This window comes from Lotus japonicus, chromosome 4 (assembly GCF_012489685.1).
Source record: "Lotus japonicus ecotype B-129 chromosome 4, LjGifu_v1.2".
Taxonomy (NCBI): Eukaryota; Viridiplantae; Streptophyta; class Magnoliopsida; order Fabales; family Fabaceae; genus Lotus; species Lotus japonicus.
In genome coordinates this window covers 42,541,827-42,569,673 of record NC_080044.1, presented here as the reverse complement: position 1 = coordinate 42,569,673, position 27,847 = coordinate 42,541,827, and the positions used below count along the sequence as shown (strand labels likewise).

General features: G+C 38.7%; 2 protein-coding genes across 3 annotated transcripts; one reads left to right on the top strand and one right to left on the bottom strand.

Annotated features, from left to right (window-relative positions):
- The first annotated feature begins 1,174 nt into the window (after nucleotides 1-1,174).
- Nucleotides 1,175-3,916, top strand: LOC130713609 (probable LRR receptor-like serine/threonine-protein kinase At1g14390). 2 transcript variants are annotated; one of them, XM_057563386.1, is made up of 6 exons: nucleotides 1,175-2,386; nucleotides 2,485-2,618; nucleotides 2,707-2,956; nucleotides 3,055-3,265; nucleotides 3,344-3,473; nucleotides 3,584-3,916. In XM_057563386.1, the coding sequence occupies exons 1-6, from the start codon at nucleotides 1,327-1,329 to the stop codon at nucleotides 3,818-3,820; spliced, it is 2,022 nt and encodes a 673-aa protein (XP_057419369.1). In that variant the 5' UTR covers nucleotides 1,175-1,326; the 3' UTR covers nucleotides 3,821-3,916. The 2 variants fall into 2 exon arrangements, with proteins under 2 accessions (XP_057419369.1, XP_057419370.1); XM_057563387.1 differs by having other exon boundaries at nucleotides 1,178-2,386; nucleotides 3,362-3,473.
- Nucleotides 3,917-16,196: 12,280 nt separating this feature from the next.
- On the bottom strand, nucleotides 16,197-26,792 carry LOC130711515 (single-stranded DNA-binding protein WHY1, chloroplastic). The gene is made up of 7 exons (XM_057561181.1): nucleotides 26,474-26,792; nucleotides 26,275-26,375; nucleotides 26,102-26,194; nucleotides 25,680-25,774; nucleotides 24,691-24,764; nucleotides 24,300-24,388; nucleotides 16,197-16,473 (listed from the first exon to the last, which is right to left on the bottom strand). Exons 1-7 carry the CDS (start codon nucleotides 26,685-26,687, stop codon nucleotides 16,354-16,356), a joined length of 786 nt encoding a protein of 261 aa, XP_057417164.1. The 5' UTR covers nucleotides 26,688-26,792; the 3' UTR covers nucleotides 16,197-16,353.
- Between the last annotated feature and the right edge of the window lie 1,055 nt (nucleotides 26,793-27,847).

Here is a 27,847-nt window from a genome sequence, read left to right as displayed (position 1 = left end):
TTTATTTTATTTATATGTAAATGTTATTTGTTAGTAAATTAGCTACTTCAGTCCCCATATGATAGCTCAAGTTGTAAGAGCTAAGACATATGAGTTGGGTTGGGGAAGGTCCAGAGATCAATTCCGAGTGTAATTTATCTTTCCAATGTACTAAAAAAATTAGCTACTTTTTGAATCCTGACTATTTTACCCTCCATTTCGCTCAATTCGTATGTGACATACCTCTTAAAATTTACCTAAATGTCCGAGACTGAAATTATACATTACATCATAAGATTCCAAAACTTACCAATTTCTACATTACTTATCCAACAAACTCTTCCCGTACAAACTCTTCCATGCATTCCCTATTTCAATAAAATAAAATATTAACATAACAGTTCAAAGTCAAGATGCTCAGAGATTTGCGAATTCAGCATCCAAAATTGACTCAGTAATTATGATAGCGATCGCATTAATTGTGACAAAACATTAATCCAAATGCTCTACATTATTGTTAGCATGCAATTAAGGGTAACCAACCAATTAATACTAGATCATGTCCGTATTTGAATCTCCATGACAGGTTGTCGATAATATTGAATAAGAGGATTAGGTGGAAATGGTTAAAATTTGTGTGAGTGTGACGTACGCATTTAAACCGAGAATGGGATGTGTGTCTAGAGTAATATTCACTCACACTTCACATATTACATCAAATTTTACTGTGTATCTCTTCCTACATTTTCTATCACATTATATATTATATCACTTTATTTTCTTTTCCCTTATTCAATTGAGGTGGAAGCGGAAAGAAGAGGTAAGTCAAACATTATTGGTGTGTGCAGGATAGCTTACCTTTAGTTTACACGTACTCACTCATCCATTCACCGACACAAACCCACTTGCAGTAGCACGCACAAAACTAGAAACATTGATAAACTCTTTCCTTCCACCTAAACCAATTTACAGTTCAATTATTAACTAATTTATTAATGATAAAATTAGTGTGGCAGTAGGTTTAAATGATACATGTTTGATTTTCTCTTTTGCAATGCATCTCATATGAGTTTCATAGATGAAAAAAACTCTTATTAAAAAAGTTAACTTCAACATGATGTGTATGTTATTCACTCAATCAGAATTACATCAGAATTACATCATGTGGAGATACTTGAAATCACTAAAAAAGAAAAATCACGCAGCAAGGCATGTTACATCTCCTCATTTACAGATCTCACCCATGTTACAAAAACTTAGGTTCTCTCCCACCTGCTCCATATTATTAGATTCAAATTTCAAACAGTCAATCACAGTTCAATTCATTTCCATGCAATAAGATCGAATATGAAGAAATTGTGGAATATTTGGTTGATTCCTGCAATCATTCTTCTGATTCTGGTGCTTGCTCCTACTACTTCAATTGCACAGCAGCTAACGACAACTGAGAATAGAATTCTTTTCCAAGTACAGAAATTTCTTGAATATCCTCAAGGTCTTCAAGAATGGACAAATTTCTGCTTCCTCCCTCCCTCACCTTCCCTGAAGATAGTTTGCTCAAATGGTCATGTCACAGAGTTAACTATTATAGGAAACAAAACTTCCTTACTCTCAGGAAGCTTCTCAATTGATTCCTTCTTTACTGTGATCACAAAGCTTTCAAATTTGAAGGTGTTGTCATTGGTGTCCTTGGGTTTGTGGGGTCCTTTACCCGCAAAGATCAACCGCTTCTCCTCTCTGCAAGTGCTAAACATGAGCTCAAATTTCATTCACGGGGAAATCCCATCTTTGAAATTGAAAAATCTGACCAGTTTGGTTTTGGCTGATAATCTCTTCAATGGAAGTGTTCCACCAGATCTGGAAACCCTCACTTGTCTTGAAGAGCTCAACTTGGGTGGTAACAAACTAGGTTCTCATTTCCCATCCTTTCTGTTCTCTCTTCCTTCCCTTCACCAAATAAACTTGTCTTCAAACCACCTAAGTGGTAACCTATCTATGCCATGTGCTCCTGCATCTGCACTAACATTTGTAGATATCTCACACAACCTTCTGGTAGGAAAATTACCATCCTGTATTATTGCTTCAAAGGCCGAGGTGCTATACTCTGGGAACTGTTTGTTAAGTGTGAAACAAAAACAACGTCCACCTTCATATTGCAATAAAAAAGCAGCACCAGCTTTAGCAGTTAAGCCTCCTTCTTCCAATTCGAAGGAAAAGGAATCGGGTATTAAATTAGGCCTACTACTTGGTCTAATTGGAGGAGGAATTGTGCTTGTAGGAATTGCAGGACTACTACTACTGCTTCTACTCATCTTCAACAAGTCTAAAGCAAAAAGATCATATCATAACTCCCAAACGTTTGTTGCTCATAAATTTTCTCCAGCAGTACCAAATGTTAATGTTGCAAGTAAGGCCGTCATTATATTCTTTTTCATTTGACATATACAATTAATACATCTTAGATTAATCCGGTTTCTCCTGCGCTGCGCCGGAATATATTAATAGGACGTGTTCCACAGACAACGAGGCTAGCTGCAATTGGACTGCCACCATACCGTATTTTTACATCAGAGGAAATTGAAGATGCAACAAACAACTTTGATGCATCAAATCTTATAGAAGAAGGAACGCAGGGACAGGTAAAATTAAAGGATTAATTTCTGATAACTTTATAAATAGTTTTACTCGCATGGCACAGCATTTAATATCTATAATTCCTATTTACAGCTATATAAAGGTTGGCTCAGAGATGGCTCAGTGGTCCTGGTTAATTGTGCAAAAATAAAGCACAGAGATTTGCCCTATAATAGCAGCATCATGCAGCACTTAGAGATATTACCCAATTTGAGACATAGGCATATGGTGAGTGTTGTTGGACACTCTGTCATTACTCATCAGGACCCTCCCCAATCCACCACCACTGTATTCATTGTATTTGAGTACATCTCAAATGTGTCACTCAGGGATCAACTTACAGGTAAGTAGTCAACAATCACAGAACTTAATACAAATTAACAAAAGAAAAAAAAAAAGATATGAATAAATAACTTAAGGAGTTTTTATTTAACACTACAGATAGGAGAAAAAGAGAAATTCTGAAATGGCCCCAAAGAATGGCAATCAGCATAGGCATTGCAAGAGGAGTCCAGTTTTTGCACACAGAAATTACTCCTGCCATATTTGGCAATAATTTAAAGATTCACAACATTCTGTTGGATGATAGTCTCAATGCAAAACTTAGTGGATACAACATTCCCTTGCCATCCAAGGAAGATAATTTAGAAAGGTATATGTTTCTGTTTCCTCTGCTTATTAACTTTTTCTTGTGTTATATATTCCAATTCCACTGCATGCTTTAATCTAGGTTCAATATGTTATGCAGCACACATAGTGCAGAAAAGGAAGATATTTATCTTCTGGGTGTAATTCTACTTGAAGTTATCACAGGCAGACAAATAGCAACCTCCAGTGAAGTACAAGAGCTCAAGGACGAGGTATCATCAATATATAACAATAAATTTTTCCATGATAAATCATTAAATTTCCTAATGTTAATTGTCATGCAAGCTATATTTATTTTTATTATCTTCGATTCTGTGTTCAGCTAGAGACAGGTTCATCAGACACAGCATCAATACTTCTAAGAAGTGCAATTGATCCTTCCCTGAGGGGAAGTTATGCATATGAATCAATGAGGACTGCAGTTCAGATTACCATCAACTGTCTCTCCAAGGTTCCTAGTAAGCGCCCTTCAATAGAGGATGTTCTCTGGAATTTACACTACTCAATGCAAGTTCAAGAGTCATGGACCAGTAGTGGAAACCTCAGCACAAAATTATAGAACTCCCTGTCAATAAAAATGTAATTTCTTTTATATGGCCAAAAGAGACCTTGGCCTGCATTTTTTCAAGTCTGATAAAAATTCAAGTTCCTATCAGATTGGTATTTGTTTACTCAGATTTTTGGTAAAATTTAATTGTTTTGGAAAAGAAAATGAAAGATAACTGAAACAAAAGAAAATAAAGAAATGGAAGTACAAATTGAATAAATAAGTAAACAATCATGCATCTGAAACACTCAAGCATGCTTCAACAACAACTATCATAGTAATCAATATCCTACAAGTCTATCACCCATTATGAACAAACTAGCATACAAACTTGCCCTAGGCATCAACCAACATGGGCACACCCCGTCATACAGTCATGGCATCTTAATGATATATAATTATTAAATGGAAAATTTCCCTAACCTTGTTCGATTCCCTCTGTGCTCTTTCATTGCTAGTCCATTTCTGTGCTCAAACCACGTGTACATTAATCAAAGCGTACTTAACTTAGTCTCTAATCAACTCGTTTTCAACCACATAGAAAACTCACAAAAATATAATTATTTTTCTCACGATAGACCCTTAAGTCTTCTTTCTAACCATACAAGTTCCATAGCATTTGAACCCTTGTGGAATTAATTAAAAATCACACACTACAGTTGTTTCAGAAATGCAGACAGCAGAAACAGGATACTTAAAAATCAAAACTGTATAGAACCATCAATCCAAAAATTATGAAACTTTTACAGACTGAAGCGCTTCAAATTATCTTTCAAACAAAAGTGGTCCCACGCAATTTGAACTCATACCCAAGGAGTTTGACCCAAAACAGTACAGACTACAGTGCTTACTCGAGGAGGAAGTTTTCCCAACTTCCACTTGAAATTCTGACAATACCAGGAACCAAAACACCTTGAAATTCACACAGCATCTAGCTTCACAAGTTAAATTTCATTTGGAACCTGTTTCACTAATTTTGGGTCACTATGGTGAATATATGTCCCAAAGATTACAAGGTGCTCATTAGCTAAATTAACTTAGCAACTTTCCCCCCTTTTCCCTTAAGGTTCAAGAACTTCTCATGCATTTTAACATAGTCAATTTTTGAAGAGCCTCCTATACATAAGCATGTTCTTAAACATCCTTTTACACATTAAGCCTCTTGGTTCTTAAACTCATTGTTGGTCAATCTGCAAGTGCACACAATCTACTCGGTTTTAATTTATCGAATCACAGGGAATTGAATTGCGAATTCAGTTTAAGATTCAAGTTTAAGTTTGGAAAACAAGTAAAATTCAGTTTTAAAGGTTGATTGTTTCTTGAGTTATGTAAAAAGAACAAGTGAACGAATAATAAAGCGTGTGAAATTCAGAGATGAGAATGCCTTTGGTTCTTGCTCAACTAATTTAGTTTTAGCAAACATTTCCTACTCACAAAGTTCGGAGTCTCTCCTTGATGTTCTAGCCTAACTAGTCATCTAACAATGCCTCGCATAGAAAACCCTCTCAGTCAAAAGATAGGCACAATTCATTAACAACCTAAAGATTTGCTAGAAGCACTAAGCATGCAATTCAGACCAACAAACCTCAACCCTTCCTCTATTCCTAGTAGCAAGCATAGAAGAGGTAATCCCACATCAAGTTTCAATTTTTTTTAGAAACTTCCGTTATGATTATAGAAAAGCAAAAAGCTAGCATGTATTCAAGCTTAAAAGATAAAGCATAGGAGTGAGATTCAAGGGTTTACTCAGAACACATGAATAGAAAAGGAATTACAACTAAAACATCCAAAGTCTTATAAAGAATTCAAAGCACAAGGGGGTTTAGCCAAACATGGCCATGAAATCCATACAAGAAAAGGAAGGTAAAACCTGAAAAATTGGACTTGGAGAAAGCTCCCAAACTCCGGAACCAAAACCCTTTCTTCTAACTTATTAGAATATGAGAAAATGGTTGAGTCTGGGCGATCAAGCACTGCAAAAGCATGCTTCAGTGCCCTCAAAACAGAAATTTTCTGTCTAATGGGCGCTCAAGCGCTCTTCCAGGACGCTCAAGTGTCAGCATCAAAATCTGGCACCAACACCTATTGTTTAATTGGCACGCTCAAAAACCCTTTGAACTTCATTTGTACTCCACTATAATGCCTCCTTCAAGTCTTTAAACCCCTAGACCTTCCATCTTCAGCTGATTCAACCTGAAAAACTTAATGCACAAGCTAGGAAATATCTAGAAACTTGAAGGTCAGTTTTTCACAAAGGCCCTCAAAACAAGTGGAACTTTCAATAAACTCTTAAACTAACCTAAAATGCAAATAAAGCCCTAATAAAACTAGGAAATTACCAAAACAAAGCAAAAACACAGATAAAGATAAAAATGCATGAGAATGCATGAAACACTACATGAGACTCAACAAAAAAAAAAAAACTCAAAACCTACAACGAAATGACCCTAGAAACAAGACTAAAAGAGGGTCATTACTCACTCAAGCATACATACCATGCATTTTTCCAATTGCCATTCCTAAGCATGTTTCTAGGTGACTTAAGAAATTATATCCTCTTTTTTTTTCACCCAAGCTCTCGTTTTTGGCTTCCAATGTGTACACTCTTGCCTTTGCAGCTGAACGTTTTCCTTTGGAAGTATTCACTGACGGCTCATCCTTTGGCGCCTTGCAATCCTTCGCAAGATTCCCAAGTCTTTGACAGTTGAAGCATCGTGGCTTATTCTCCTAGCATATATAGGCATAATGTCCATTCTTTCCACAGTTTTAGCACACAACATCTCTATATTCACTGACGGCTCATCCTTTGGCGCCTTGCAATCCTTCGCAAGATTCCCAAATCTTTGACAGTTGAAGCATCGTGGCTTATTCTCCTAGCGTATATAGGCATAATGTCCATTCTTTCCACAGTTTTAGCACACAACATCTCTATTCTCGTTGTGATTCCTTTGTCCTCTAGAAGCAGCAGCTAAGGGCCTATACTGCCTCGGTGAAGATCCCTTACCATATGGTCGATGATATGGTTTCTTCTGGAGTTGTTTAACTTTGTTAAACCCTCCCTGACCTTGGAAGTTCAACCTCATAGGTTCCCCAACGCCTGGTTCATTGATTCTCTTGTTCTTCATGATCTCTACCTATGTGGCTTTCTCCAGCAGTGCTTGAAACCGCGTGATTCCCAACAGTCTCATTGATTCCTGTAACACCCCGACTTTCGGAGCGTCACTTTAGTAACCAGTTAAAAACTAAACCAGCCCACATTAAACAACCATAATACAGCTAGTTAAACCGTAAGTAACCACAATAACATCTTTACCATATTTTCAGGGCACACATAAGCACTCCAATTTATGGACTGATGTCATGTGCTACACATAGGCAGATGTCACAACATCTGCTTCGACATTAGGTTGTTTTGGACAAAATGCAAGACAATCAAAAGTAACAACATTTCTTCTTCACAAAGCCATCCAAATCGGTATACACTTGATCAATCTTCATTCACGTTACATCGGAAACCTAAGCGTGAATAAGAAATTAATTATTTAACTTATTCTAAAAACTAGGGTCTTACAAAACTACACTCCAAAAAGAAAGTTTCGTCCTCGAAACTTAGGGTTAAGCGAATAGTTCCGGATACTGTTCCTTGATCTTTTCCTTTAGCTCCCACGTAGCATCGCCCGTGTTTTGGTTCCAAATATAATATCTTGATTTCCACGAAAACAAGGACTAGCACAAATCACCACCCTAAGACACTTGATCTATTTCTCTCAATAGCTTGAGTAATCATCATGTTTTAGGTCTTCAATATGTATAAGCTTCAGCGGAAACAATAGGGTTTCCAAAGGCTGAAGCAGTAGTCCAACAGCAACAAATCAAAACGCAATCTTCCATAAATGTTGATTGCGTTCACATATCAATCACCAATAACACAATAGGAATCCATCTTCAATCAGAGATTATTCCAACAATTAAACCAGCCCACATTAAACAACTATAATACAGCTACTTAAACCGTAAGTAACCACAATAACATCTTTACCAGATTTTCAGAGCACACATAAGCACTCCAATTTATGGACTGATGTCATGTGCCATACATAGGCAGATGTCATAGCATCTGCTTCGACATCAGGTTGTTTTGGACAAAATGCAAGACAATCAAAAGTAACAACATTTCTTCTTCACAAAGCCATCCAAATCGGTATACACTTGATCAATCTTCGTTCCCGTTACATCAGAAACTTAGGGTTAGGCGAATAGTTTCGGATACTGCTCCTTGATCTTTTCCTTTAGCTCCCACGTAGCATCGCCCGTGTTTTGGTTCCAAATAACCTTCCAAATACAATCTCTTGTCGAAGTTCTAGGGTTCTGCGTCGCTGATCGGCGTAAATCTTCTGTCTACTCTGAGAAGTCTTCATCTTCTCTCTGATCTGTCTAACTTTATCTGTCGTATGTTGCAGAAGTTCCAGTCCAATCAACAAATTCTCCTCATCTTGATACCAACACAATGGTGTTCGACACTTCCGTCCATATAAAGCTTCACACGGTGCCATTCCTATGCTCGAATGAAAACTGTTGTTGTAGGTAAACTCAATCAGTGGTAAAAGATCATCCCAACTTCCCTTGTTGTCCAGTACACAAGCTCGCAATAAATCTTTTAACGACTGAATAGTCCTCTCAGTCTATCCATCGGTCTGCGAATGATAAGCAGAACTTATCCTCAGCTTTGTTCCTAGATCCCCGTGAAGAGCTCCCCAGAAATGTGATGTAAACTTTGGGTCTCTGTCACGCACGATACTAGTTGGTACTCCATGCAGTCGTACAATCCCAGCAATGTAAATCTCAGCATACCTCTCCACATTGTAAGTAGTCAAACGGTCTACGATTATCCAAATCAAATCATACTTCTTTTGAGTCCTTAGCAAAACCACCATGAAATCCCTGGATATACTATCCCACTTCGACACTGGCACGTCTAAACTCTGTAGCATGGATGAAGGTTTCTAATGCTCTACCTTAGCTTTCAAACAAGTTAAACATGCACCCACATACTCAGCCACTTGTCTCTTCATTCCTGACCACCAGAAATTTATCTTCCAGTCTTGATACATCTTTGTCATACCCGGATGAATACTCAGCTTGCTCTTGTGTCCTTCATCCATAATTAGTCTTCTCGGTTCAAGGTTTTTCGGTACACAAACTCTTTCTTTGCATCGCAGAATGTTGTCGGTTCCTATTTGAATTCTGGATCTTTGCCATGAGTTACCAGATTTCTCTTCTCTAGCAGAAACTCATCTTGCAATTGTTGTTCTAGAATTTCTTCCATCAAACCACTGGCGATTCTGATCATGCAAAACTTCAACTTTCCCTCTGACGCTGACACTCCCAAACTCAAATCTCGAAACTGTTCAAGTAGCTCCAACTCTTTAACAATCATTTATGAGACATGCATCTTCCTACTCAAAGCATGAGCAAATACATTAGCTTTCCCTGGGTGATATTGCAAAGTGAACTCATAGTCCTTGATGAACTTCATCCATCGATGTAACATCCTGATCTGACGACTGACCTCACGGTAACAACACGAGTCTTTTCATTGCGCTTTGTCCTCACTCGCGCACTTCCCGGGAAAACTTCCCAGGAGGTCACCCATCATAATATTGCTCCAAGGCAAGCACACTTAACCATGGAGTTTTTTATGAGTTGGGCTCCCGAAAAGAAGATGTATCTTGCTGTTATGGGTAGTACAATCAAATCTTTTATGTCCTCCTCAACTGTATAGTCCATCCCTACATAGTCTCGGAATACCTCTTGTTCGGGTGTGAGATCGGTTCATTCATGTGCCCCTCCGCCTAGAAGCCTGCTAGGAGTCGCTCCTTGTCCCTGCCTCACTGCACCGGCGATCACTCCCCGCCTTCGTCGGCCCCGGGCGTCACAGGCCCACCAGCTTCCGCTTGGTTCGTCCCCGAACTACACCGTACTGGGAGAGGTCGGCTCTGATACCAACTGTAACATCCCGATCTGACAACTGGCCTCACGGTAACAACACGATTCATTTCAGTGCGCTTTGTCCTCACTCACGCACTTTCCGGGAAAACTTCCCAGGAGGTCACCCATCATAATATTGCTCCAAGGCAAGCACACTTAACCATTGAGTTTTTTATGAGTTGGGCTCTCGAAAAGAAGATGTATCTTGTTGTTATGGGTAGTACAATCAAATCTTTTATGCCCTTCTCAACTGTATAGTCCATCCCTACATAGTCTCGGAATACCTCTTGTTCGAGTGTGAAATCAGTTCATTCATGTGCCCCTCCGCCTAGAAGCCTGCCAAGAGCCGCTCCTTATATGTGCCTCACTGCACCAGCGATCACTCCCCGCCCTCGTCGGCCCCGGGCATCACAATCGACGTTGTCTCATGTTTAGTTTCTTCTGATCAAATAAGTACTTCAAGCTCTTGTGATCGCTGAATATACTGAAAGTACATCTATAAAGATAATGTCTCCTGATTTTCAATGAGAAAACAATAGCAGCTAGCTCCAAATCGTGAGTCGGATAGTTCTTCTCGTGAGTCTTGAACTGTCTTGAAGCATATGCCACTACCTTTCGATGTGGCAACCGCACACATCCCAATCCTTGATGTGAAGCATCACAATATACTTCATAAGGTTCTTCTGGTTGCGGTAGAATAAGTACAGGTGATGTTGTCAACGTTCCTTCGTAGTCTGAAAACTTGTTTTGCTCGCGTCTGTCCATGCAAATGGTTGATCCTTTCTTGTAAGTTGAGTCAAAGGTCCAACAATCTTGGCAAAGTTCTCGATGAAACGGTGATAATATCCAGCTAAGCCTACAAAACTCCTGATCTCAATCACAGTCTTCAGCAGTTCCCACCCTAGAACGGTGTCTACCTTCGCCGGATCTACAACAGTTCCATCTTAGAGATAACATGGTCTAAGAATTTGACTTCATCAACCCAAAATTCACACTTGGAAGGGTTTGCATACAACTTTTTATCCCTTAGCACTTGCAACACTTGGTGTAGATGTTCCTCATGTTCCATATCATCCTTGGAGTAGATCAGAATGTTGTCGATAAACACCACTACAAACCGATCTAAGAACGCATGGAATGTTCTGTTCATGTAATGCGTGAAAATAGGAGGTGCATCTGTCACTCCGAATTGCATCACTAGGTACTCATAGTGTCCATATCTGGTTCTGAAAGAAGTCTTCGATATGTCCTCAGTCTTCACTCTAATCTGATGGTATCCTGACTTCAATTCAATCTTTGAAACCACAGCAGCCCCTCTGAGCTGATCCATCAAATCATCAATCCTCGGCAACAGGTATATGTTCTTGACGGTTGCCTTGTTGAGCTGTCGATAATCCACACACAATCTGGATTTCCCATCCTTCTTCTTCACTAACAACACTAGCGCTCCCCACGGTGAAACACTTGGTCTAATGAATCACTTTGTCAAAACATCCTCCAATATAGACTTCAACTCCATTAGTTCTGGAGGTGCCACATGATACGCTGCAATCGAGATCGGTCCTGTTCCAAGTACTATGTCGATAGCAAACTCCACATCGCGTACAGGCGGTAATCCAGGTACATCTCCCGGAAGGACATCAGTGAAATCTCGCACAACTGGAATTCTACGGACATCTGAGTGCTCCCTACCCTCTAGGCTCAGTAGTAAGGAATACTCTTGGGATCCCTCGTTGAAGGTTACACTAATATGATTAGCAGACAAGTACTCGAAAAGATCCGAGTCAGGAAACACCATTTTCTTTCGGCTACAGTCCAAAAGACAATGGTAATGTGATAACCAATCCATCCCTAGGATGGCATCTAGGTTCTTAAGGGATAAACATACTAGGTTAGCATGAAAGGTTCTATCTCTATACACTATAGAGCAGTGCATACAAGCAGTATTAGCAAGTAGGGTTTTAGTAGGTGTAGTCACCATAAGGTCAAAACTCAAAGCAGTAACAGGTAATTTCAGTCTTGACACGCAGTCCTTAGAGACAAAAGAATGCGTTGCACCGGAATCAAAGAGTACAGTTAGGAGGTTACCGTAATCTCGCACTGTCCCCTGATCAAACCATCAACCCCGTCAGCTACCTCACCATCCATGGTGTAAACTCTTGCCTTAGCAGCAGGGCGCTTTCCCCTTGCAGTGTTAACAGAAGGCTCAGTCTTGGGTGCCCTACACTGACTGGCGTTGTGTCCCGGTTGGTTGCACTTGTAACATCTAGGCAAGCATTAGTAAAGTGCCCTTGCTGCCCACACTTGTAGCAGGTCACATCCTTGGTCGCGGCCTGGTTTCCTGCACCTCCAGCAGTAGTCTTCACGGACTTCTGAAATCCTGGGGTAAACCCTTTTCCGCATGACGTTAATACGACTTCTGGCTCTAAAATTTTCATTTTCCTTGGTAGCTCTGGGAACCTGACCTCATCGGTCCCCTAGTTCCAGCTATGTTAAACCTCTTGTTATTTATCAGCTCCACCCCTGTGGCCTTCTCCACCAATGACTGGAATCGCACGATCCCCAATGGCCTCACTGAATCCTCAATATCGGGCCTCAGTCCATTCACAAAGCGCTTACACATGTGGCGTTCGTCGACATGATCGTTGAAGAACTGGAAATGCTTAGCCGAAGACTCCAGTTTAGAAGCATACTCTGGTATGGACATGCCTCCCTGACAAAGAGTCAGAAATTGTGCCTCCCTCTCATCTCGAGCGCTGGTTGGAAAGTACTTCTCCATAAATGCATTACGGAAAATGATCCAGTTGACTTGCTCATTGTTAGCTTCCATGATCCCTCTGGCGCCCCTCCACCAGTATTCAGCATCTCCCAGTAGCAAGTATGTAGCCATGCCCACCTTGGCTTCTTTAGCGGTCTGCAGCACTCCATAAATCTTCTCTATCTCCTAGATCTAGAGATCCGCTTTGTTAGGACCAGTCCTGTGAGCCCCATGTTTTTAAGCTTAGAATAAATAATTAAATTTCCTATTCACGATTAGGTTTCGATGTATCGTGAAGGAATTCTGAATGAGTCTTTACTGAAGGGAATACATTTATGAAGGAGAAAGTTCAGGAAAAAGGCTAAGAATATTATTAAAGTCGATATAAGTTATAGCGCGAGTCTTATTTGCTTGTGCCTAGGGCAAGAGCGTTGGTATATGACTAATCTGCTCTTAAAGAACTATAGAAACGAATTTCAAAAATCTTCAGAGGAATATAAGAATTTATCTTATTCCTTTCCATGACAAGCGTTTCGACACGAAACCCTGGAATGTAGGAACATCCAATTCCAATTCTCGGAAGAAATCTTAAGATGTATGTGATATATGTGCCATGATTGTTGAATTGTGCTGACTTGGTTGTGCAATTATACATATATATGTTGTACTCCTTCAATTGTAGAATCTAGAGTGAAGGGAGTACAACAGATATATGTATAATTGTGCAACCAAGTTAGCACAATCCAACAATCATGACACATATATCAACACATCCTAAGATTAACCATTAGCACATAGCATGTGAATCAATCAACGACAGCCAAAGCGATAAATAAATCTCAATCACCAATGTTGACCGAAGCCCCAGAAAATGGAGACACACGTCTCAATCAGTTCACTCGGTCGAAGCCTCCAGAAAACATTTTCCAGTTCAGTCAACAATCAAGAGTATAAACAATAAATCAAGTCGAATTTGTCGACACCTAAAGCATTTGCTAGTAATCAGTGAGTAGCCCTCACCTCTAATTCGTCCACTGTGTTCCAGCAAGGTTCCTTCACAATCCTCTCCTTCCGCTCCAAGAAGTTCTCCAAACGAACCTTTGAGCAAAATCACAGAATTCAATCACAACAACTCAAAACTAACCAAACAATAATTACTAACGTTATACGAAGTATTATAAGCTCTCGAGTACGATAACCTAACGCGATAAGAAGAGTTTTCGCAAAAGAGAAATTTTCTCCTCCCCCTTATGCTTTGTTTGGTTGTGGAGAGTTAGAGTAGAGAGATATGAGAGGAAGAGATATAGAGGGAGGAAGGGAGAACCAACCTTGTTTGGTGTGGGAGAGGAGGGAGGGGGCTTTTGAGATGGGACCCACCCCAAAATGGGGTCTCTCCAATTTGGAGAGAAAAGGAACAGTAATCGGATGGCACTCTTTTTTTATTTTTATTTTTTCGTAACTGCATTTAGTGGCGGTTTTACTTTTTGCATTTAAAATTGATTTTTAAATCCAAAGTCAACTTTTTCTCTCTCTTCCACATCATTATTTCTCATTTCTCTTCTTTATCTCTACCATACCAAACAACCCAATAAATCCACTCTATCTCTCACATATTTCTCTCTACTCAACTTCTCTCTTCTCTAGTCTCTCTTATCTATCTTTCTCTGCACAACCAAACATAGTGTGAAGGAGCTCTCGGTCATGACACATGGAAACGTGTTCTGGCGCTTTTTCTTCTATCAAACTTGATTTCAAGGTTATCATTAGTCGTAACTTGAGTAAATTAAAACTCGAAAAAATTAACGGATCGAAAACTGAAGCAGGGGTATTTTGGTCAGTGTTTTAAGCTCGAAAATCCAAAGTCGGAATTTTGAAAAAAAAAAATTGGATGGGGTCGTCCCTAATGACGTCTATGACAACTAATCCTACTAGCACTAAGCTCAGTCGAAAGTTTTCAGTCCAAAGAGCGACACTTTAGTCGGAAAATGGGTATTTGAACAGAATTGAAGCTATGCGACGATTCGACGAGATTTGGCGAAATGTAATCGGATAAACATGCTATTGGGTTAGTAGAGAAGATGTTTTGACAGAGAAATCAATTTATTTGGATAGTTTTACAAAAGCTCATAACTTTGAGCACAGAAAGACATAGAGAAAAGCGACCGAATTTACGATCAGAGGTAAGGAATAACATCAGTACCTCGAGGTCTACGTGTAGCAACGAACGGGGTAACGAGAAGGCAAGAATTGGCGAAAAGTTCTCTGCCATTTCTCCTCTCCAAGCTCGCGGGTTCAATGGGGTTTGAAATTTTGATTTTTTATCTATTTATAGGTGAGGGAAAATGATTATTTCGCGATTCCGATTTTTCCTGCGCGTTCCTCTGTGAATTCTAAAATAGATTATGGCGACATAATTTCAGAACTAGAAACATGTTTCTTGGAATTAAAGCAAATGATCCAAAGTCAGTATGAATCGATTTTACCTGAAAAACTATTTTTTGGAGTTGATGTCAGATGAGAAAACTTTCTTCTGAAGAAAGATTAGAAACATCGAAAGCAATCGAAATACGTGTGGAATCTTCGTTTGATGCTCCGAATAGAAAAGTCTTTATCGACAGTTTATTTAAAGGTTCTTGAGCTAGTTTCGGCAAACTTTCAAGAATTGGAATCGGATGTTCGTACATTACAGGGTTTCGTGTCGAAACGCTTGTCATGGAAAGGAATAAGAAAAATTCTTATATTCTCTAAAGATTTTTAAAATTTGTTTCTATAGTGCTTTTAGAACAGATTAGTCATATTCCAACGTTCTTGCCGAATAAGACTAGCGCTATAACTTACATCGACTTTAATAATATTCTTAGCCTTTTCCTGAACTTTCTCCTTCATAAATTTATTCCCTTCGGTAAACACTCGTTCAGGTTTCCTTCACGATACATTGAAACCTAATTGTGAATAGGAAATTTAATAATTTATTCTAAGCTTAAAAACTTGGGTCTCACAAATAAGACCCTTAAGGTATTTTTGTGTGGATGTGTTTGATTCCGAAATTTTTAACTGTAATATCAATAGGGTTTACTTTCCGGAAACCCGAGGAGATTTTAATTAACCTCTGCAGAGACTTACACTTTTGTGTTACACAAAACGTAACTTATATTGTTATGAAAAAACCGTTTTATATCTTTTGCAAAATATATATGGTATCTAATTGTTCAAATATAACAAAATTATTAACAAATTAAGTTGTTAACATGGTACATATAAGATTTTCATAATTTCATATATATTGTTCGGGTTCGGGTGCGGGTTTCACCAATACCAAACCCAAACCCAATCATATCGGGTTTTACCAGTCAAATTGGGCCAGGTTCGAGCGGGTACACACGCGTTCGGGTTATATCGCCATCCCTAAATAATTGGTTTTGTCGGGTTAAAAACATCAAAACACCAGACCCGCCACTGATCGATTAGTGACTACGGGTTGTTCGGAGTTGATTTCTCATGTGACAGTTTTATCGGGTGAGTTGAATTTCGGTCGGTAGTATCTTTTGGACATCCCTACCTGACAAAAACAGAACATAACCCATATGCCCTGTTCTTATCTCTGTACTGAACGCTACTATAATCACATACCAGAACCGAAAAGAAGAATAACCGAATAACTCATAATGGGAGTTTTAAGCAATTATTAAACATTTACTATCTCAAAAGTTCAAAATTCTAATATAGCTAACAGGATGGTGTGATTTTAACGCATATAAAACAGGGAGATGGTGGTGCAACATAAGCAAAAATCAAATCCCTATCTGTTCCATTCATAGTCTCCTCCATACCTTGGGTTGGCATTATTCACTCCACTGGAATACTCCGGGTTTACGGAGTTTGCAAAGGTATGCCACCCTAGAAGGTATGGCATGATAAACTACACACAAAAAACAAAAAAACATCAAAATGAGCAATATCTTAAACAGGCTGTATGCATAAAGGAAATATTACATTTACCAAAGCTAGAAACATATTGTACAAAATCCTTTGTTGAAGCACTATATCACCATAGCGACTAAATATTGAAGAAGCTTAACCACATTGTACCTTTCCAATCAACTCTTGAGCTATTCAAAAATTTAAATTTTCTTTCTAACAGACAAGCAGAAAATCTATGAACCTTCAAAACATCATGACTTCTTAGTTCTTACAATCAAAGACACATAGTTTGTCAAGGCGACATAATCTTCATAACTAACAAGGTTAATGTTAGGGATGAAGAGGGAAAGAGAGAGAAAGAGAGACAGAGGGATAGAGAGAGTTATTCAATATAGCAAAATAATGAGTGATACAGATAGCTCTAAGAGTATATAACAGAATAACCGATTCTGTTGTAGGTTCTCACAACTAAGGTTCTAATAACTAACTGCCCATTCCCCAATACCAACTAACTCTATTCCAACTCAAATCCCAAATGTACCTTACATGTGCAACAGTTAAACTATTATTACTGCAAAGTAAACTAATTACTTAGAATTCTCATTGCTACTTCTATGCAATGATGATCCATCATTTCTGCTAGAATATGTTTCCACAAACTATCGGAGAATCATGGCAATTTAAGCATGCAGATTTTATGATAGCTAGACCTGAGATCCAACTTTGAAAAAACCTTGCTCCACCTAATTCATCCAGCAAGTCTTCCACTAAGGGAATCGGGAATTTTGCTTTAATGGTCATATCATTCAGGCATTCAGCCTTCGAAAGTCTACACACATCCGCCAACTCCCATCCTTCTTCTTCACTAACACCACAGGAGAAGCAACCGGTGAAGAGATGGGTTGTATAACCCCAGAATCCAGCAATTCCTTCACCATCTTATCGATTACATCATTTTAAGCAGGAGGGTATCTATAGGGTCGAAGGAAAACAGGATTCGAGCCCTCCTTAAGAACAATTCTGTGATCATGCAAACCTCTAAAAGGAGGAAGGTGCTGAGGCTCCTCAAAGACATCTTGAAATTCTTCCAAGAGCAATTCCTTCTGCGCTGAAACTTCTTGATTTTCCAATTCTTCAGAAGTGATATTACAACAGACTTTATCCTCAGAACAGGTGAGAAATTGTAGCATAAAACAGAATTTTTCCTCTGCCATTATATGATTCAATTTTGCTGCAGAAACTACCTTATTCGGTGCAAACTTATCAGTATGTAATCTAACTTCAGTTTGTCCCATGTAAAATTCCATGTCATATTGGTAAAATCCCATAAAATAGTACCCCACTGTCTAAGCCATTGCAGCCCTAAAATTAAATCAAAACTACTCAAAGGTATAGAAATTGCATTAATTTTGAAATTATACCCTTGCATCTTCAACTGAATGCCTTCACACCAGCCTGTTCCTTGTAAGAGACCCCTTCAGCCACAGTTATTTTCAAAGGTTGTAAAGGCTGAAGAATTGCCACACCCTCTTGGCACAGCCTTTAATTAACAAAATTATGTGTACTTCCAGTATCAACTAACACACAAATCCTTCTTTGTCCAACCCATCCTGTCATCCTCATCATAGGATGTGGAGATTCTCCATGTATAGCATTAAGAGATACAGTAGGGACATCCTCTTCTTCAGTCACTTCCAAGTCATCTTCCCCCAGAACCAGTTGTTCACTTTCTTCCACCTCCAGGGCAAAAACTTGGAAGTTTCTTCCTTTGGGGGCAGTCATGACCAGGGGCATATTTTTCATGGCAGAAGTAACACAAATTTTGTGCCCTGTGTTCATCCATTTCTTTCGGGGTTAATTTTCGCTGAAAGGTATAGTTTGGTTTTCCTTTCTTACCAATTACCATGGGTCCTATTACCAGAACCAAATCCTGATCGCTTTTGCATCCAATCCAGACTCCTTTCCTGCAATCTTGCAATTCTCGTTGCCTCCAACAAGGTTCTTGGGGCAAACAATTTAAGTCCATTGCATAAATCTGGGTTGAGTCCCCCTAAATAGCACTGCAACTTCTGCGCCTCATTCAAATCTGTTCTACAAGCCAGATTGTCAAGAGCTTCCTGATACTCGTCAAGACTTCCCTTCTATACTAACCTCTTGAGTTCTTCGATGGAAGAATCAAATTCGGAACCAAACCTTATCCTCAAAGCTTCAGAAAAGATCAACCATGAGAGTCTTCCTAATGTGCTCTGTTCCAGACTCTGGAACCATCTGAAAGAATTTTCATCCAACGCGATGCTTGCAGTCGTGACCTTTTCCCCTTCAGGCGTGCCGTCCAAAGCGAAGAATCGATCACACTTCGCAATCCAAGAATCTACATCCTCACGATTGAAACTAGGGAAATCCAAACGAGTCAACCGACTGGGAACGCGATAATCTCCGTTGCCGCCACCTCGGTTCTGCCGCGCCGCTGCCTAATCCGTAACCTGCAAACCAATTCCATACATCGCCTTTTGAAACCCGTTTACTTGGATTTCAAACCGCTGCTCCCATTCATGTAGATGTCGTGTAATACAAGGATCTATGGCTGCCATGATCCTCTCCTCTGCTTCACAGATCGCACTCTGGAATCGTGTAGCTTCCGCCATAGCCACCGTGGACCGTAAGCTCTGTTTACCAATGTTAGGAATAAAGAGGGAAAGAGAGACAGAGAGGGATAGAGAGAGAGTTATTCAATATAGCAAAATCATGAGTGATACAGGTAGCTCCAAGAGTATATAACAGAATAACCGATTCTGTTGTAGGTTCTCACAACTAAGGTTCTAACAACTAACTGCCCATTCCCCATTACAAACTAACTCTATCCCAAATCAAATCCCAAATGTACCTTACATGTGCAACAGTTAAGCTATTATTACTGCAAAGTAAACTAACTGTTTACACTTCTCATTGCTACTTGATGACCCGGATTTAGTAGTGTTTTTAGGGTCATTTCGTTGTAGGTTTTGAGTCTTTTCCTTGTATCTCATGTAGTGTTTCATGCATTCTCATGCATTTTTACTTTTATTTGTGCATTTGCATTAGTTTAGTAATTTTGTAGTTTTATAAGGGCTTTAGTTGCATTTTATTAGAGTTTAGGAGTCTTAGGCAATTTCCACTTGTTTTGGAGCCTTTGTGCAAAACTGACCTTTAAGTTTCAAGATATTTTCCAAGCTTGTTCATCAAGGTTTCAGGTTGAATCAGCTGAAGAGGGAAGGTCTAGAGGCTTGGAGAATTGAATGGAGGCTTAAAGAGGAGTTAAAATGAAGATCAAAAGGTTTTCCAGCGAGTCAGAGCGCCTAGGCGTGCTCCATTGGCGCCTAGGCGCCAATTGCTTTTTCCAGGGTTCGGGAATTGGCGCCTAGGCGTGCAGCACGCATTTTCAGGATGGAATTGGCCCTCAGGCGCTCTGAATTGGCGCTTGAGCGCCCGGAACAGCCCAAACTCGTGATTTTTGCCTATAAATAGGATTTTAGTCATTTTCTTTTGGGATCTTGGAAATCTTTTGATACTTTGTAAAATTCAGAGGTAGAGGATCATCTAGGAGAGTGAGAGAGGGCTTCCAAGCTTGTAATTCAGGTTCTTAGCCAAGCATGGCTTGGCTAATCTCTCTTCTTATGCTTTGGTTTTCATGTAAGACTTTTCATCTTTAAGTTATAATCTTAAGTTCTTTCCCACATGTTCTTCTTCTTTCCTTGAATCCCATTTTCTGAACATCAATCTAAGCTTGTATGCATGCTTGCTTTTTGCTTTTCTATAATCAGAACGGAAGTTTGTAATAGATTAGGGAACCGATTTGGGATTACCCCTTCTATACTTGCTACTAGGAATAGAGGAAGGGTTGGGGTTTGATGGCCTGAATTTGCATGATCTAAAACCTCATATAAATGACTAAGTACACAAGGAATTGGGCTTAGCTTTTAGTATGAGAGAATTGCTTATGTGAGGAATCAATAAGTGAGTAACTAGGCTATATCATCAAGGAGAGATCCATGAGAACATGTGCTTAGAATGATGTACTTGAATTGACTAGTTGAACAAGAACCCAAAGCATGTTATTTTCTGAATTGTCTTTTTATATTTCCTTTTCCTTATTATTACTTCAACATATCTCTTATTCAATAATACAAACCTTCATACTCAAGGCTTAAGCTGAATTTAGTCACTCACAATCCCTGTGGTTCGATATTTAAAACCGGGTGGATTCGTACACTTGCGGATTTACCAACAAGTTTTTGGCGCCGTTGCCGGGGATTGTTTGTGATTTTTTGTTTGAGTTAAGAGTTTGAAGTTTAGTCTACCTAAGACTTAAACTTAGGGCTAAATGGGAGACAACCCATGTTTTTTTTTTTTCTGTTTTACGTTTTATCTTCTGTTTTGTTTTTCAGGAAATAAAAGCCAAAGTGGAGAGCACTCGGAGGCACTCAATCACTTGAAAGGAGGTTCTTTTCTTACTCTGAGTTTTAGTCCATGCATTTTTAGCATATTTTTCTTTTATAGATTTTGTTTATCTTTTTTATCATGCATTTTTTTTTATGGAGTCTTTTGTACCTTGGTCTTTATGCCCTTTACCCAAATGACATGTTCCCAAGTCTTGCTCACTCACATGACGCTGGTTTTGAAAATGTTTTTAAGTGGATACTTTGTGCTTTCTTTTGGGGAGTGATTGTATGTTTGGGAAAGAGAGGGAGAGACTTCGGTCTTCTAAATGTTGTCTTGATGATAGAGTTGATGTGAGTCCACAAGGGTCCATCTTTGACCCTTCACTATATAATTTCCCTGGAGGATCCTGACTCACTTGCACTTCTTGGTTCTGTGTTTCATTTCATGCGTCCTTGAGTGTAGCTTTAGGAGACTTGCATTCTTGAGACTGGTAGGTTTTCTTGTACTTCAGAAATTGTTTTATAACATCTTTGTCCCTAGTTGACCCTTTTGAGCCTTATGGAGATTTCCTTGGTATCTATGTTTAATGGGCTGGTTGTTTGGAGGATTCAATGGGGAGTTGTGGTTCTTAACTCTTGATGGAGCTAGTTTATAAAAAGTGCAATTGTCTCTTGCCCCAAAGAAAAAAAGTTGAAAAAAGTCAAAAGAGAAAATGAACTCCATGGTGTGGTGGAGTTCCAAAAAAAAAGGGAAAAATGATCTGAAATAACAAGGGGTTAAGAGACTTGAGTGCTAAGTATCAATAACTTGAAAGCTCCGGAATTCCAAATTGGACCACACTCAAATTTTGTGCAGCCTTAGTCTTCCTTAGGGACCACCTACCTTGTGCTTTACCTAACCAACGTTACAACCCTTTTGAAGTCTCATTGAATAATGCATTGTCAATTTTAGTTGCTCTTGAGTGAATGATTCTCAGAACCTATGAACTTGCTTTTGTGCTCAGTGCACTAAACAATTGTCTCATGCTAGGATGTTAGCTCTAAATGCTTCTCATAATGGACTCTAATTCTTCTTTATCTAAGAGTAGCATGAAGTTGATTGTTGAATTTTTCTCTTGAAACTAACTACATTTACTTGATCCCCCGGTTTTCTAAAAATGTATCCCTCTTTTGGCATGTGTGTTGGGAGTAATTCTTTGTGCTTGAGGGCAAGCTAATTTTAGTGACGCTCGAGGGCGAGCTGTCGTTGAGTATAGTGGTGTGATGACCCGGATTTAGTAGTGTTTTTAGGGTCATTTCGTTGTAGGTTTTGAGTCTTTTCCTTGTGTCTCATGTAATGTTTCATGCATTCTCATGCATTTTTACTTTTTTTTTGTGCATATGCATTAGTTTAGTAATTTTGTAGTTTTATAAGGGCTTTAGTTGCATTTTATTAGAGTTTAGGAGTCTTAGGCAATTTCCACTTGTTTTGGAGCCTTTGTGCAAAACTGACCTTTAAGTTTCAAGATATTTTCTAAGCTTGTTCATCAAGGTTTCAGGTTGAATCAGCTGAAGAGGGAAGGTCTAGAGGCTTGGAGAATTGAATCGAGGCTTAAAGAGGAGTTAAAATGAAGATCAAAAGGTTTTCCAGCGAGTCAGAGCGCCTAGGCGTGCTCCATTGGCGCCTAGGCGCCAATTGCTTTTTCCAGGGTTCTGGAATTGGCGCCTAGGCGTGCTTAATTGGCGCCTAGGCGCCAATTACCTTCCAGAGGCTCATTTTCAGGATGGAATTGGCGCTCAGGCGCTCTGAATTGGCGCCTGAGCGCCCGGAACAGCCCAAACTCGTGATTTTTGCCTATAAATAGGATTTTAGTCATTTTCTTTTGGGATCTTGGAAATCTTTTGATACTTTGTAAAATTCAGAGGTAGAGGATCATCTAGGAGAGTGAGAGAGGGCTTCCAAGCTTGTAATTCAGGTTCTTAGCCAAGCATGACAGGCTAATCTCTCTTCTTATGCTTTGGTTTTCATGTAAGACTTTTCATCTTTAAATTATAATCTTAAGTTATTTCCCACATGTTCTTCTTCTTTCCTTGAATCCCATTTTCTGAACATCAATCTAAGCTTGTATGCATGCTTGCTTTTTGCTTTTCTATAATCAGAACGGAAGTTTGTTATAAATTAGGGAACCGATTTGGGATTACTCCTTCTATGCTTGCTACTAGGAATAGAGGAAGGGTTGGGGTTTGATGGCCTGAATTTGCATGATCTAAAACCTCATATAAATGACTAAGTACACAAGGAATTGGGTTTAGCTTTTAGTATGAGAGAATTGCTTGTGTGAGGAATCAATAAGTGAGTAACTAGGCTATATCATCAAGGAGAGATCCATGAGAACATGTGCTTAGAATGATGTACTTGAATTGACTAGTTGAACAAGAACCCAAAGCATGTTATTTTCTGAATTGTCTTTTTATTTTTCTCTTTCCTTATTACTACTTCAACATATCTCTTATTCAATAATACAAACCTTCATACTCAAGGCTTAAGCTGAATTTAGTCACTCACAATCCAACACTACTCCTATGAAATGATGATCCGCCATTTCTTGCTAGAATATGTTTCCACAAACATAGTTATCGATCACAGCAAATCACGGCGCTATCGCGCCGTCGCGTTGCGGCCGCTCGCCGCGATTCTGAAGCCATCGCGTCGCGGAACGCCGTCGCGCCGCAAATCACGGCCAGATCGCGGCGCCACAAGAAGAAGATAAGGTACAGTTGTGGAAAAACCTAAATTGCCCTTGAATTTTTATAATTAGGTTAAACTTTGAGGGCATTTTTGGGATTTCGCACATAAATAAATGAAAGGCGCGTTTCATCTCTCTCACTATTCATCTTCTTCTTCAGCGACCAGAACCCATGGCCATTGTGCGATCTTCTTCAGCCACCTTCGATCAGCACCCATGGCCACCGCCGACCTCCGACAAGCACCGTCCAACTTCCGGCGAACTCTGTGAGGTGACTTTCAGCCTATCTCCGGCGACCACTGCCCTTGGGCCTCTGTTCTGCTCTGTTTTTTTTAGTTTTCTTTCCTTTCTTTTCCTCTTTAATTTTCTATTTTCAATCATTTCATTTTGTTACCAGTTCTCTCAGCATGACATTCTCTTCCTCCTCTCTTCTCTATCATCTCATCTGTTCTAGATTTTAAGTTATATTTTTCATTTTTTTAGTTATTATATGTATATACCATTATACTATTAATTATATAAAATTATATATGAAAAATCAAAATAGCGGCCATCCCACTATGCGCTATCCCGCTATCCCACTTTTGGGGTCCGCCGCTATCAGGGATTGACTACTATGTCCACAAACTATCAGAGAATCACGGCAATTTAAGCACTAAAGGGCGGAGAGAGAGTTATACATTGAAAATTGAGCTCAAAACTGCTAACTCTGCTTTTGTAACAGGGATATAGATGTTTTCATCAATGTTCACAATCTTGTTTTGAACACCTTCAAAAAGGAAAAAAACAAAGTTAGAACTGAAACAAACATTAAGACATTCGACTTCATTTACATTACATATTTACATGGACAGATAAGTTTTTTTTTTTTAAAAAAGTCATGTAAATATTTACTAGTAATGACCACCTTCCAAATATGGCATTATAATGTGAGTTTTTTGCTGTTCAGACAAATATGCAATGGACTCAATTAATCCAACATTTCATAAAGCACCAAAATCTTCAATAGGGGAAGCAAATAAAATAAATGATACAATAATAGAAAAAAGGTTAATGAAGAAAGAGAATTACTGAGGTTAAAGAAGTGACCAGAACCATCTGGAAGAGGTTCCAACTTCAAGACTTTCCTGACTTTACCTTCATCACTGCATTACAAGACAATCTTGGAAATACTTAAAGGCATGTAAACAATGCAGCATCCAAACACATGCCCCCAGCCAGAGGCATCAATCTCACAGCAAAAAGTGTAGGATCGAAAATAATGATGAGACAAGGGAACACTTAATTTATTACACAATTTTTGGCTTTGGTCCTAGCCATATTACATACACAAAAAGAACACATCTCAAGCTTGCTGAAACTTGCTTAATTTCCTCTAACCTCACACTATCTAGTGCTTTCGTTTGCTCCTTATAAGTGTCCAGGTATATGAACCTAGCACATACTCACTCTCTACATTTTTCTCTTTTTTTCTTTGAACTCACGAAGTTTACTAAGCTCGCTGGAGCTTACTCTCTATTTTTCTCTCTGATTCTCTTTTTCTCACTTCTACATTTAAGTTTTTACACCATTATCTATGCTACCTATTTATATATGTGAAGGTCGACTAAGTTGATTGCTAAGGACAGCACATAATTTTGATACTTCCAAGTGCAATTCACAAGCTATTTTACCGATATATAAGTGAAAATGATACAGCTCATGAACCAAAAAATCCACCGAGAGAATAGCTGCAACCTTTGACTATTCAATACCATAACAATTAAGTTTTTAGAAAGATAGTGATCAAAGATAAATCGGCAACTTTCTAGAGTATTATAGAACGAAGTTTAACTTTCAACAATGTAAGAACCAGCATAGTCTCATAGATGATAGATCAAATATTTTTATTCACTCATGGCTCAAAGAGACAAAGAAATCCTTAGGTACCGTTCCTTCCACACAAAAATGATAATGAAATTCTTATTGCAAGATAAATCAAGCATTCGTCCGATATATACTAATGCATTGACTCCATTACAAATTCATTTTACAATAATAAGGTATAGTGAAGAAACTACCTTTTTCCCTTCAAAGGATCATGAAAAAATTCACAAGACTCCCTTGTACCTAGACTAATCACACTTCCCATTTCAACAACAGATAACGAGAACACCTGCATTCAAGTAAACTGGACAATGACCTCAGAGTTCTACAAGACCAAACACCTAATTCCAATAGAATCATACCAAAACTCACAGGTTTCATCAGAAAAACACTTACTTACACTAAGTGGAATAGTCTCAAGTTTCAACAATTCAAATTTGATCCAATTTTATAATTCTAATCCAATGGAATATATGGATGGATTATGTTGTGTCATGGGTCTTATGTTTTGATTAAGAATGGTATAATAGTCTCAAGAGCACATAAGAACCTGGAGTTTTGACACATGACATTAGCGTAGATGTTACCTTCAAATTACATAAGACAAATATCTCACCTGCTTTCGATTCCAATCATATTGGCGCGAAGCAATGGCAGGCGCAAACTGAAGCAACACATAACCCTCCCTAGATATTTTGAATGCCCCTGACTGCAGAAGGTAGACATTAAAACACTTAATGGACAAAATAAATAAATAAAAACCAACAAAAATAATCATTGCAGGCATACATCGAGTGGTGCGAATTCTGGAGGTCTAGGAGTGACTGTGAGAGCAGCCTTCCCTTTGTAAATGGAGTGACCAACATAAACCCTAGGTGGCAAAGCTCCAACTGAACGAACACGCACACACATAATTACACATAAAGTCAGAAATAAACATCAACACTTGGCAAATAAATTTCTGTGTACTGAACATGATTAATTTAACCTGAAACAGCAGCGGGGTTTGCAGGTTGTGGAGTGGAGGAGGAGAAGGTTTTTTGGTCGAACAGGTCTGAGTGGCGGCATCTGATGAGAGTGAGGGGTTTAGAAGGAAAACGTTTTAGGGATAAAGAGTGTGGGTTTGGGGGAAGCTTAAGGGAAGAAGAAGATGATAAGAGTAGTGGTGGTGGTGAGTGTAGCTGCAACTGCAAATGCAACATCTTCAGTCTCTTCCTCTTCAGTTCCTCTTGCTCCTGCCTTTTCCCGTGTCTAGTCCTGCTTGTTGATTCGGTCTCTTGTATCTTTTTTCTACATCGGAAAACTATGGTCTCTTGATGATGAGTGAAAAATTATAATAAATTATATTTAGTTTATTTTTCTTTTTTATGCTACAGAAAAATTTTATTTTTTTATTGGAAAAATAAATTGCACGATTCGGGCATTGTTCCCTGGACCTCCCCCACTAGGGTGTTCGTGGTTTGGTACCTAAAACCGATCAAATCAAAATTTATTGATTCGGATTCGATCGATTGTTAGTAAACAAAATTCCAAATCCGAACCAAACTGAATTGATGATGTATGGTTTGGATCGGTTCGCCTCATCAGTTTCACAACTTCTTTTTTTTTTTGTCACTATCAATTCTACAACTTTAAATATATAGCAATCGCATATGATTCACAACTGAACAATACATAAAAATGACAAATCAATAACTCAATCATAGCTTAATCATAAATCCATAATCAACAACTTAAATACTTAACAATGTAGAAATGCTTAGAGTAGTGTTTAATATTTGTACAATTACAAATTAATAATAGAAACAAAAACATAATAAAAAATTGTTTAATAAATACATATATATACATATATATATATATATATATATGAACCGAACAATCTTTATTGGGTTTTATCGATTTGGATCGGTTTTGAACCGAATAACAAAAACAACAATCCAAATACTTTGGTTCGGTTCGGTTCGTTGGTTTCATCGGATTGATTCGATCCGACGAACACTCCTATGACCTCCATGTTAAGTTCAAACGCCTTCATCGTCTATCTTGTTTTGAATGATAACAATTTTCAAGAGTATTTCAATACAATCTAATGAACCCTTTGTGTTTACTTTTCAAGGGCAAATGAAATGTGACTAACTTGTTACATCTTGGAATCTCATATGAATTGAATTTCAGGACAAACAAGCATAGTCAAAGACTAAGAACGTATGATCTACTAGTTTGTCTTAGATTTCATATGAATTGAAATTTGGGGTAAACAAGTACAATCTAAGTAATTAGTCCTCTGCTCATACGATTCCTTTAAGGAAAAGCCATATCCACAACGATCGTATGCACAAGGAAAGGACAAAGCTCAAGA

Excerpts from the sequence above, each read along its gene's own strand:
- LOC130713609 (XM_057563386.1), top strand. The coding sequence starts at position 1,327 with ATGAAGAAATTGTGGAATATTTGGTTGATTCCTGCAATCATTCTTCTG. Across the intron at positions 3,266-3,343 it reads AAGGAAGATAATTTAGAAAG|GTTCAATATGTTATGCAGCA; the intron begins GTATATGTTTCT and ends GCTTTAATCTAG. Across the intron at positions 3,474-3,583 it reads TACAAGAGCTCAAGGACGAG|CTAGAGACAGGTTCATCAGA; the intron begins GTATCATCAATA and ends TTCTGTGTTCAG.
- LOC130711515 (XM_057561181.1), bottom strand. The coding sequence starts at position 26,687 with ATGTTGCATTTGCAGTTGCAGCTACACTCACCACCACCACTACTCTTA. Across the intron at positions 25,775-26,101 it reads ATGATTGGAATCGAAAGCAG|GTGTTCTCGTTATCTGTTGT; the intron begins GTGAGATATTTG and ends ACTTGAATGCAG. Across the intron at positions 24,389-24,690 it reads TGGTCACTTCTTTAACCTCA|GTGTTCAAAACAAGATTGTG; the intron begins GTAATTCTCTTT and ends TCCTTTTTGAAG.